This window comes from Aquarana catesbeiana, linkage group LG09 (assembly GCF_042186555.1).
Source record: "Aquarana catesbeiana isolate 2022-GZ linkage group LG09, ASM4218655v1, whole genome shotgun sequence".
In the NCBI taxonomy this organism is placed as follows: domain Eukaryota; kingdom Metazoa; phylum Chordata; class Amphibia; order Anura; family Ranidae; genus Aquarana; species Aquarana catesbeiana.
The window spans coordinates 194,662,996-194,675,710 of NC_133332.1; the positions used below are offsets into that span (position 1 = coordinate 194,662,996).

The window sequence follows — 12,715 nt, forward strand, 5'->3', positions numbered from 1 at the left end:
GCAGATAAGTCAGAGGGGTTCAGAAATAATCAAGTTTGAAATGGAGGGAGGGCTATGGCGGAAGATGGGATGATTTCACGTTACAAACAACTATTTGCAATCGCGCTATTGTTATACACAATGTACACAATTCACGTGAAAAATACAGCAATGGATTAAAGTGTTTGTTCACCAATGCCAGAAGTTTGCCAAGCGAAAAAGAAGATTTGCAAGCTTTGGTCAATGCAGAGAACTATGATTTAATTGGGATTGCTGAAATCTTGATTCAAGCTTCATTCTTCACACAATTGGTTTAATAATATTCCTGGTGATGGTCTCTTTCTGAAAAGAGGGGGTAAAACAAGATGGTGGTGCTATCTCTATGTGATCTCAAAGTTTATGTGAAAAAGAACCTTGTTGATGCAAAGTGAGATGGTGCTGAAGCATTATAGATGGAGCTACATAGAGGTATGCATACTTCAAAGTTAATTATTTGAGTTGGCTGCTGGCCCCCCTTGGTGTAAATGAGCAGGTGGAGCTCCTTGTATAGATAGGAAGGGTTTCAGTGGCTAGGACAGTGGTATCAATGGGAGATTTTACCTACCCTTTTAATTTTTTTGGTAGTTACTAAAGAACATCTGGGGAGTAGTGACCATAACATGATTGGGGCTGCTCTTCAAGATTGGGAGGAGATGTTATCATTAAAGAACACAGAACAGAAATGGGAATGTTTCAAATCAACTGTATGCAAACATACACTACAAATTATACTGCTGTGGGGCTCACAACGTTAAGTAATAAATAAGAAGAGGGTTTTTAAAAACCTATAAAAGAGAGGGATCACTATAATAATTTAAAAATTAAAAGCATATAACAGAATATGTAATAAGGAAATGAAGACCGCACATATTCAAAATGAACAAGGGCTTGCAAAGAGTAGGGAGCAGAGTAGGAAAAAATTCTTCAAATATAATACTAAGAAGATAATTCCTGAGCATCTAGGCCCTTTACAAAATAATTTAGAGACGGTGACTGGGGACAAAGAGAAGGCAAATTTTTGAAATACCGTCTTCAGATCTGTATTCATAAAAAGACAATGGGGAGCACTCAAATCCTTAATGGGGAGGGATAGTAATGACAAAGCCCTAAAATAAACCCCAAAGGTTCAAACTTGATATGGTCCAGAAACACTTATGCCTTGTACACGCGGCCGGACATTGATCGGACATTCCGACAACAAAATCCATGGATTTTTTCCAACGAATGTTGGCTCAAACTTGTCTTGCATACACACGGTCACACAAAGTTGTCGGAAAATCCGATCGTCCTGAACGTGGTGACGTAAAACACGTACGTCGGAACTATAAACGGGGCAGTAGCTAATAGCTTTCGTCTCTTAATTTATTCTGAGCATGCGTGGCACTTTGTGTGTCGGATTTGTGTACACACGATCGGAATTTCCGACAACGGATTTTGTTGTCGGAAAATTTTATAGCAAGCTCTCAAACTTTGTGTGTTGGAAGTTCCTATGGAAAATGTGTGATGGAGCCCACACACGGTCGGAATTTCCGACAACAAGGTCCTATCACACATTTTCCATCGGAAAATCCTATCGTGTGTACAGGGCATAAGACAAAATAAATGTGAATAAAGAACCTGGACAGATGCACATGTTCTCAAAGAGTTGAGCCCTGTTATTCAAAGTCATTGTTTGTAATTTTTAGAAACTGTTTTAATGGGTTCCGGACCGGCCGTCCCAGTTATACTGTGGCAGGTTGGCTCCCCTGGGCGAACCGCCATAACTGTACATCAGCCCTTTAAGACACTGTAGGAGGCGCCCGCAGCGTGTGCCCAGAGCCGATGCGAGTGCTCGGCAGGTGCGATGACCGCCGGGCACCCGCGACTGCTTGTGACAGAGCAAGAACTAGATCTTTGTAAACACCACAAATCCCTGTTCTCTCAGGAGACAGATTGTGTGTTCATACTAAGTATAAACACCAATCTCTCACCTCCCCTAGTCAGTCCCATCCCCCTTCAGTTAGAACACACCTAGGGAACACAGTTAACCCCTTGATCGCCCCCTAGTGTGTGTGTGTGTGTGTATGTATGTATATATGTATGTATGTGTGTGTATATATATATATATATATATATATATATATATATATATATATATATATATATATATATATATATATATAGTGAGTGCAGCCCTAATAAAATAACAGCATGACAAATTTTTTGTACACAGTGAAAAAAATATGTAAAATGAAAACTAAGGCAGAGTCCCAGTGGAAATATCAGTCCTTGAATAAAGAGGAAAAAAAACATCCATCCATGTGAGATAACGGTGACAAATTGTAAAAAATCGTGAAAGATCCTCCAAACAATGTGCATCCAACTCCACACCCAAGTAAGTAAGTAGCCTGCTTACCAGCTATCCGTGACTACTAAAAAGTAGTCTCACCCAGCACAGGGAAATAGGTATCCCCAAGACCCTTTTCACACTGGGGTGGTTTGCAGGCGCTATTGCGCTAAAAATAGCGCCTGCAAACCGACTCAAAACAACCGCTGCTGTGTCTCCAGTGTGAAAGCTCGGGGGCTTTCACAATGGAGCGGTGCGCTAGCAGGATGGGAAAAAAAGTCCTGCTAGCAGCATCTTTAGAGCGGTGAAGGAGCAGTGTATACACCGCTCCTGCCCATCGAAATCAAAGGGGCAGCGCAGCTATACCACCGGCAAAGCGCCTCTGCAGAGGCGCTTTGCGTGGTTCTTAACCCTTTCTCGGCCACTAGCGGTGGTAAAACTGCCCTGCTAGCAGCCGAATACTGCTGCTAAAACGGCGGTAAAGCGGTGATTTACCGCCGTTGCACCTTCCCCCCCAGTGTGAAAGGGGCCTTAAAGATGTCTGGAACCACAGCTAGGACGATGCCACTTTGTGTGTCTGTGCTGCTGTCAGTGCTCCATCCAGGGCTGGCTGGCTGATAGCCTGTTCACATTCTCCCCCACTCAGGAAATAATTTTGGGAATTATTTTGTGAGTTGAGAGCTGTGAGCTGGAATTAGCTACCGGCTGTTGAGGCTGGTGTTTCTTGTGTGCGGGAGAATGTGAACAGGCTAGCAGCCAGCTAGCCCTGGATGGAGCACTGACAGCAGCACAGACACACAAAGTGGCGTCGTCCTAGCTGTGGTTCCAGACATCTTTAAGGATCTTGGGGAGACCAATTTCCCTGTGCTGGGTGAGACTGCTTTTTAGTAGTCACGGATAGCTGTTAAGCAGGCTGCTTTTACTCACTTGGGTGTGAAGTGGGATGCACATTCTTTGGAGGATCTTTCACGATTTTTTACAATTTGTCACCGTTATCTCACATGGTTGGATGTTTGTTTTTCTCTTTATTCATGGACTGATTTTTCCACTGGGACTCTGCCTTAGTTTTCCTTTTTACATGTTTTTTTCACTTGAAAATTTAAAAAAATGGTCATGCTGCTATTTTATTAGCACTGCACATATATATATATATATATATATATATATATATATATATATATATATATATATTAAATAATTTTATACGAAAAGCAAGGACTGCTGCACCTCGCTTTTCGTTTCTATATATCGGTCCGTGGGAAGGACTAGCTTGCTGGCACAGTTGGATTGTTCAGTGCATCTCACCCCTCGCATAGATAGATAGAGATATATATATATATATATATATATATATATATATATATATATATATATATAGAGTTCTTGTATTAGACTTTATAGTGCTGACAGCTATGACTGTTCCACCCACCTTCTCTGTTCATAGAAGCTGCTCTATAGCTTCCATAAATGAAAAGCGCTTTATGAATGGAGGATGGGCAGATGAAAAAAGGTCCACCTCCTCCATTCATAGATCTCTTTTTGTTTGTAGAACCTATAGTACAGCGTCTATAAATGGAGGAGGTGGACATAGTTGGCACTCTTGATGAGTGCCTATCACAGGTCCAGTGATGGTATTAAAGTGGGAGAACGGCTTAAAACTAAAATCTCTAAATCTACTTGCAGCCACAATCTAAGACTAACCTATCTAGCCCTGTAAAGCAAAAATCGCTATACTTACCTTTTCTGAATCAGCTCTTGTCTGGCCTCTAGTGGCGGAAGCTCTGTGCAGGAGACCGCTGACAACGGCTGGGAAGTGACGTCGCCCATAGTTACTATGGGGCTTCCATTGTCGGCTGCCTCTTCTGCACCCACCTCCACACAAAAGCTGCTGCTGCTTTACAGGGCTAGATAGGTTAGTCTTAGATTTAGATATTTTAGTTTTAGGCTTAACTTCCACTTTAATCTTAGCAGTACTGGAAGATTATGACTGCATGGTATGGGAGGGTGGCAGAGGACTTTGGATTTCCACACTTTGGATTAAATGTATGTAACATCTCTTGTGCAATTTTTAAAAAAAAACATTTTTCTTCTCTGGATCCGTTGTGGCTGCCCTCAACATGCCCCCACCCCAAAGCACCTTGTCACCATGTTGATGAGGACAAGGGCCTCTTCCCGACAGCCCTGGCCGTTGGTTGTCGGGATCTGTGGGCGGGGGGGCTTATCGGAATTTGGAAGCCCCCGTTAACAAGGGGGCCCCCAGATTCCGGCCCCCCCACCCTATGTGAATGAGTATGGGGTAAATTGTACCCCTACCCATTCACCTACAAAAAATGGGGCAAAACTGAAACGCAATACACAAGTTTTTACAGTAATTTATTAAGGCAGCTCAGGCGTCTCTTCCGAGTTCTTCTCCCCTCTCCGGCTCTTCTTCCACCTCGGCTGATGTCTGCTGCCTCTGCCGGTTCTTCTCCCCTGTCCGGTTCTTCTCCACTCTCCCCTGATGTCTTCTAGCCCTTTTCAGTTCTCCCTCTGTCCGCTGTCTTCTGCCTCTGCCGGGTCTCCTGTCTGCGCTGTCTTCTCCCTCTGTTTTTCTGTTTTAAAAACTGCTGATCTACTGGGATTTTCACGCACAACCATCGCTAAGGTTTACAGAGAATTGTCTGAAAAAGAAACAATATCCATTGGTGAAAATGTCTCAGTTGTGTGGGAGTAAATGCCTTGTTGAGGTCAGAGGAGAATGGGCAGACTGGTTCGAGATGATAGAAAGGCAGCAGTAACTCCAATAACCACTCGTTACAACCAAGGTATGCAGAATACTAGGGTTGTCCTGATACCACTTTTTTAGGACCGAGTACAAGTACCGATACTTTTTTTCAAGTACTCGCCGATACTTTTTTTTTAATGTCACGTGACAGGTTTTTTTTTGCTATTTTTGGGGGGGGGGGGGGACGTTGTATGTGTGTGTGTTTTTTTGTTTTTTTTTTTACAATTTTTATTTTTTACAATAATATTTTTTTATTCTTTATTGTTTTTTTTTTTTTTTTTAATCAGCCCTTTTGGGGGGCTTTGGTGAGATATCAGGGGTCTTAACATACCTCTGATATCTCCCCCTTGAGACAGAGAAAGACAGAGGATAGAGATTCCCCAGCTTCTCTCCATTCATAAACTGACACATCGTAATCACAGGAGATTACAATGTTTCAGTTATGTGAATGGACAGAGTCAGCTGACTCTATCCATACACAAAGGAAGGAGGGGGAGGACGGAGGAACTGAGGGGAAGAACGGAGGGGACAGATAAGGAGAGAGGAACGGAGGGGGACAGATAAGGAGAGAGGAATGCAGGGGACAGCGGAGAGGCACAGAGGAACGGAGGGGGCACGGAGGAGGATGCAGTGACAGTCAGCTGTGAGCGATCACCGCTGTATGTCACTAAAGCTGGTGAAAGCCGCTGGGGGAGAATCTTGTAACTCCCCCACGCGCCGATCACAGCTGTCCCCTAGGTATCGGGGGAAGCATCGGGAGCATTTGCCCGAGTACAAGTACTCGGGCAAATGCTCGGTATCGGTGCCGATACTAGTATCGGTATCGGGACAACCCTACAGAATACCATCTCTGAATGCACAACACGTCGAACCTTGAAGCAGATTGGGCTACAGCAGCAGAAGATCACACCGAGTGCCACTCATGTCAGCTAAGAGCAGGAATCTAAGGCTACAGATAGCACAGGCTCACCAAAATTGGACAATAGAAGATTGGAAAAACGTTGCCTGGTCTGATGAGTTTTGATTTCAGCTCTGACATTCAGATGGTAGGGTCAGAATTTGGCGTAACCATGAAAGCATGAATCCATCCTGCCTTGTATCAATGGTTCAGGCTGGTGTATTGGTGTGGGGGAAATGTTCTTGGCACACTTTGGGCCCCTTAGTACCAATAGAGCATTGTTTAAATGCTACGGCCTACCTGAGTATTTTTGCTGACCGTGTCCATCCCTTTATGACTACAGTGTACCCATCTTCTGATGGCAACTTCCAGCAGAATAATGCACCATGTCACAAAGCTCAAATCATCTCAAACTGGTTTCTTGGACATGACAATGAGGTACTCCAATGGCCTCCAGTCACCAGATTTCAATCCTTTGGTATGTGGTGGAATGGGAGATGCGCATCATGGATGTGCAGCCGACAAATCTGCAGCAACTGTGTGATGCTATCATGTTAATATGGACCAAAATCTCTGAGGAACGTTTCCAACACCTTGTTGAATCTATGCCACAAAGAATTAAGGCAGTTCTGAGGGCAAAAGGGGGTCCAACCTGGGATTGTGGTGACAACATGCAGGCAGTTGTACCAGCTGTACCATCTATTCAAGGTAAGTACAGCTTGAACATGCTTTCCCCCACAGATTCACCTTAAGCTGATTCTTTTTTTTTTTTTTTAACCACTTGCTTACTGGGCACTTAAACCCCCCCTCCTGCCCAAACCAATCTTCAGCTTTCAGCGCTGACGCACTTTGAATGACAATTGCGCGGTCATACAACACTGTACCCAAATGAAATTTTTATCATTTTTTTCCCACAAATAGAGCTATTTTTTCTTTTGGTGGTATTTAATCACAGCTGGGATTTTTATATTTTGCTAAACAAACAAAAAAAGATGGAGAATTTTGAAAAAAAAAAAAAAATCATGTTTCATAGATTGTTATAAAATTTTGCAAACAGGTAATTTTTCTCCTTCATTGATATGCGCTGATGAGGCGGCACTGATAGGCTGCACTGATGGGCACTGATAGGCACAGTTAAGGTGGCATTGATAGGCACAGTTAAGGCGGGACTGATGGGTGGCACTGAAAGGTGGCACTGATGGGCAGCACTTATGGGCACTGATAGATGGCACTGATGTGCAGCACTGTTCAGGCACTGACTGTGGGCACCTATAAGTGGCACTGTGGGCACCTATAAGTGGCACTGTGGGCACTGGTAGGTGGCACTGTGGGCACTGGTAGGTGGCACTGTGGGCACTGGTAGGTGGCACTGTGGGCACTGGTAGGTGGCACTGTGGGCACTGATGGGTGGCGCTGGTGGGCACTGGTAGGCGGCACTGCTGCCTTTTGCTAGGTGCACTGGCAGGGGGCACAGGTGGGCACTGAGGATCTGCAGCAGCTCGACGAGATCGGGACTGATGTCCCTCTCACGGCCGCCGGTGATAGGCTTTTTCTTCCCTCTTCACGCGGTCAGCACAAGGAGAAAAAATAGCCGATTACTGGCTCTGTTGACATCGCATGATCAGCTGTCATTGGCAGACAGCTGATCACGTGGTAATGGGTCGGGATCGAACCCTTACTCCTATCTGTGATAAGGCGAGTTTCATAGACTCGCTGATCACAGAGCGCCGCACGTGCCCTGCAGGGGGTGCGCAGGCCGCTGGTGCATGGGACGACGTCAGTAGACGTAGTCCCGGCAAAGCAGGTCCGCGCTGTAGCCATCATTGAGCTATAGCGCAGATCTGAAGTGTTTTAAACAAGCTGAAGTTTCTGCACTCTTTATCCACATCAGCGCCTCCTTTTCTTGACCCATTTCTTACATGACTCATTTCCCCTCCCCGTGACTTTAGTTCCAAATATCTGTTTATGCAGTAATCACTGACATTTTATGGAAATGTTTTCCACTTCCAACTGATTACCTCTAAGCACTCTAAATATCTTTTACATATGTCTAGACTGTTGTATGGAATTTTGCTTAAATGTATAAAACACGATAGGTGGTAAGCTATGTTAAAGCATTCATCTGCTGCGACAAAGAATACCTACTGTAAATGAACCTGTTGCGGTAAATAAGCTGAAGAGTTAATGGAATACATTGTGCTATGCTGGTCATTTATAGATCAGACCACTGGAGATCAAAAAAAGAAAAAATATAATTTTACATATATTAATGGCTAAGATTTTTTTTTTTACTAATTTAGCACCATATACCGGTATTTATGAACAGCAGTTATCATCTGAAGGTAGTAGGGATTTGCATTTCTTCATTAGATCTTTTGAATGCCTATGAGTCTCTGTGGGTCTTTTTTACATCAAGCAAAGTTTTTGTCACTTGTACATTTTAAAGCCAACACCACCTTTCTGACCATGTTTCATGCTGCACCCATATTTAGGGTGTAAGATGAAACCTGGTCAACATGCACAGCCCCTCACCCCCTTAATAGCTCCCCCACCTTGCTTGTATAATTGCAGGGTTCTTCTACTGCCAACTCCTGTGAAATTTGAATTCAGCGTGGCTGTGCGTGGCTCTGCCCACACAGTTGGGTCATTCATTCACAGAGGGTTAGGCATGAAAAAAGAAGTTCCATCTGCCACAGCGGCAGAAGGACTATAGTTCTCAGTGGAGCACAAGTGCAATTACCACACTAGAAGTCCATTGGTACTTCCTGCAGTTCCATAGCTAAAGATCTGTACCTTGGTATGGACTGGAGGTGGAGAAATAGCCTGCGGGAGCCAGACCATTGCACCTGTGATCCTCTAATCATAGTTGCAATGCTTCACAGGTTCAAATGCAAATGCAAAAAAAAGTAACAAGTGAACTTTTTTTTGCAAAATGTCATTGTTTTGAAATGTTGCACTAATTTGTGACTACTGTATTGATGCAAAATAAGAAAACAACTTTTTCAATGAAGACATTAAAGTGGTTGTATACCCCTTAAGCACATTACATTACGGTGCATACTAGCTCATTATGCCTTTTGCCTTTATAGGTTTTTTTTTTTTGTTCTAGGTATATAACCGCTTTAAGAGAAAATTCCACCTTTTGTAAAAAATAAATACAATATATTATTATTATTATTATTATAATATTAATTATTGTTAATATTATTACTATTCATTTCTTCTTTTTTTTCTATCACTATTTGAGAGGTCCTTGAAGGTCTTGGGGGGGAGGGGGGGGGGATAGTTCTTTATCAAGTAATTTTAAAGCTTTCTAAATAAATCAATCAACTAAAATCTCAAAAATGTATTTTCTTCCCTAAACTTGTTAGTACAAGTAAATTACATAATGTAGGCTGTTGGTTCATCTATTCAGTAGAATTCATGTACAGCACTGCACTCTAGTGGTGAAATGTGTTTTGTACAAATTGAAATATTGGTGATAGCTCGCCTTTATTAAACTGTAAAACAGGGATCCTCAAACTACGGCCCTCCAGCTGTTGCAAAACTACACTTCCCATGAGGCATTGTAAAACTCTGACATTCCCAGACATTACTAGGCATGATGGGAATTGAAGTTCCTGAACAACTGGAGGGCCATAGTTTGAAGACCCCTGCTGTAAAACATCCATTAAGGCACAGACAAAATCTAGAGCGGGTTTGTACTGTGCTAAAAAAATGTTTTTATTAATGGAACATTGAGTAACCCAGAGTACTGGATAGGAGAGGAATTCAAATAGAAAATAGTCTGATGTCTTTTATTGTTAGCATTACTTAGCAAGTTAAAGGTTGTGTTTAGGCAATACAACCTTGTTATCTGAGGCTTGGAACAGTTTTACTAAACAGATTATTTGCTTTTCTAACCTTATGTAAATAATGCATTTCCAAATAACGAAGAGCATTTGAAAGGGGTGATCAGTTAATGATTCGCATGAGATGGCAAGCTTAGATCCTGACATGGTTGAATTATTTACATTTGTAAAACAGTTATAAATCTGTGCTATTGGTTTGGCAATTCTGCTGATAACCCTAATTAATAAAAGAATGTAACCTGGTTTTGAACAATTGTTTTTTTATTTTTTTTGTACAGAACTGTTTGACAACTACATGCAACAGGATGCTCATGAATTTCTAAACTACCTTCTTAACACTATTGCTGACCTGCTGCAAGAGGAGAAGAAACAGGAGACCCAGAATGGCAAGCTGCAGAATGGGAGCCTGGAGCTCCAGGAACCTGATAAGCCTGACCTCACCTGGGTTCACGAGATCTTCCAGGGAACTCTAACCAATGAAACCAGATGTCTTAACTGTGAAACTGTAAGTTACTGACAGAACTAAACTGTGATGGCCCATGCAGTGGGCTTTAGTGTACAATGTGAAAGATGATCTATTTCTGTGAGCTCTTAGAGATACAGGAGTTGATAGTTGGAAACAACATAATCATTGCAATGAAAGATTGTATAGTTTCATAGGATCAGCCCAACCACCTGTGAGATGTTTCTAACGCTGGATGCAACCTACTCCTCCTGTACAAGGTGTTTCACGTCTTCTGCTAAACCAGAAGGTGGTTCAGTCTTCTCCATAATGTAGAATTTCAGTCTGAAAATCCTGGAAGTCAGATCATCAGAATCTATGGGAAATAGTTGTTGGTAAGTAATTCAGTTAAAGGCTAACTCCACCTGTCTTAGCATGTTTCATGTTATACCCATATTTAGGATGTCACATGAACATTGGTTATGGTCAGCAACCGCTATGCCCTCTTACAGTAGCCAAGGATTCTTCTCCCTCTTATCTACTATCAAATTTAGAATCTGTACAACTGTGCATGGCTCCACCCACACAGCCGTATCACTCATTCACAGGAATCTGTGCATGAAAAAACAACAGGTCTTGTTTACCACCTCACCAGAGTAGCTTGTAGTTGCACAGCTGAGGTGATGTCACTGTACTTGTAGTTCACTGACCCTTCCTCCGGCCTGTAAGAGAATGTGAATACTGAAAGCATTCAAAATACCGACTATTAACTCTGGCTCTAGTAGATTAAAGGATAAGTTTATTTTTTAAACAAAAAAAAAATGCTTTTTTTTATTTTTTATTTTTTTGTGCATTTATTTTTTCTTTCTCGCAGGTGCAAAATCCGGCTCCTGCAGACTCTCAGTACAGCGGTCTTCCCGTACCTCCAGTAAGGGCCAACAGTTACTGACTTCCAGGAAGAATCATTGAATTATGAGAGCGCTCACCAGTCCCCTCGCAGTTAATTGAGAACCGTAAAGCCTGCCACAGTAGACAGGGCTTTTTTTGAGGCTCTCTAGTAGTAACTTTTTTTTTTTTTCAATTAGCTCCCTGGTTCAGAGCCTAATCTGAACTAGTATGTTTCAATAATTTCTTGAGTACTAGCTTCTCGATATGCTCCTGACTATCAGGTTGTTTAAGTTCACGTTTAGTTTTTAACACTGTAATGCCCCGTACACACGGTCGGATTTTCCGACTGAAAATGTGTGATAGGACCTTGTTATCGGAAATTCCGACCGTGTGTAGGCTCCATCACACATTTTCCATCGGATTTTCCGACACCCGACACTCAAAGTTTGAGAGCAGGCTATAAAATTTTCCGACAACAAAATCCGTTGTCAGAATTTCCGATCGTGTGTACGCAAATCCGACACACAAAGTGCCACGCATGCTCAGAATAAATAAAGAGATAAAAGCTATTGGCTACTGCCCCGTTTATAGTCCCGACGTACGTGTTTTACGCCACCGCGTTCAGAATGATCGGATTTTCCGACAACTTTGTGTGACCGCGCGTATGCAAGACAAGTTGAGCCAACATCCGTCGGAAAAAATCCTAGGATTTTGTTGTCGGAATGACCGATTAATGTCCGACCGTGTGTACGGGGCATAAGGCCTCTTGTACATGATACTCTTGTTTGAACATCTACTTTTTCAGATGTAATTTCAGACGTTTTTTTTTGTATATATTTGCGCATTTTCGCTTATATGCTTTTGTGCATTTTCACACAAATTTATTCTCGCGTTCTTGTTCTGCACAATATACAAATGAGCATTTGCGCGTATTAGGCATAAATTACTGACCAAAAATGACGATTTTTTTTTTTTTTAACCAAAGAATGCATGGTGCTTGTTTACGCGCATGTGTGTATAGGCACATTACAGTTAATGGGCTGTATTTTAGCTCAGTAAAAAAAAATTTAAAAAGCTGTACTGAGCTTTTTCAAAATGCATTGTTTTAATGATCGTTATAGCTATGATGTGGACAACATTTTTGATACCCTTCCATGAAAAAGAAAATTCCAATTTTGTGACAAATGTAATTGGCATCCATTATTGTTTATTCCATGTCTAATAAAAATCTGACTTTGCTTAATTTTTGATTCAACAAATTATTTTAACAAATTTATTAAGTAAAAAAAAAATGAAAATAGCATGGACAAAATTGGTGGGTCCCTTAACCAAATATTTTGTTGCACAACCGTGCAGACAATCACTGCTAACAAGTAATTTCTCACTGAGCCTCTGCACCTGCCAACAGATAGTTTGTCCCACTCTTGAGCAAACAGCTCCAGCTGGCTCAGGTTTGAAGAGTGCTTTCTCCAGACTGCATGTCAGGTTTTTTTTGTTTTTCAATCTGTGAACATAAAGCTTATGTGAC

The 12,715-nt window shown here is 42.1% G+C and overlaps 1 protein-coding gene across 2 annotated transcripts in view; it reads left to right on the plus strand.

Moving 5' to 3' along the window:
- LOC141108167 (ubiquitin carboxyl-terminal hydrolase 12-like) overlaps window positions 1-12,715 on the plus strand; it is a 110,942-nt gene that overhangs the window by 75,406 nt on the left and 22,821 nt on the right. The window contains exons 4-5 of one of the 2 annotated variants that reach the window (XM_073599485.1): window positions 10,136-10,362; window positions 11,174-11,227. In XM_073599485.1, coding sequence (XP_073455586.1) covers window positions 10,136-10,362; window positions 11,174-11,227 — 281 coding nt within the window. The remainder of the gene's footprint in view (window positions 1-10,135; window positions 10,363-11,173; window positions 11,228-12,715) is intronic. The other variant, XM_073599486.1, reaches the window with a different exon arrangement.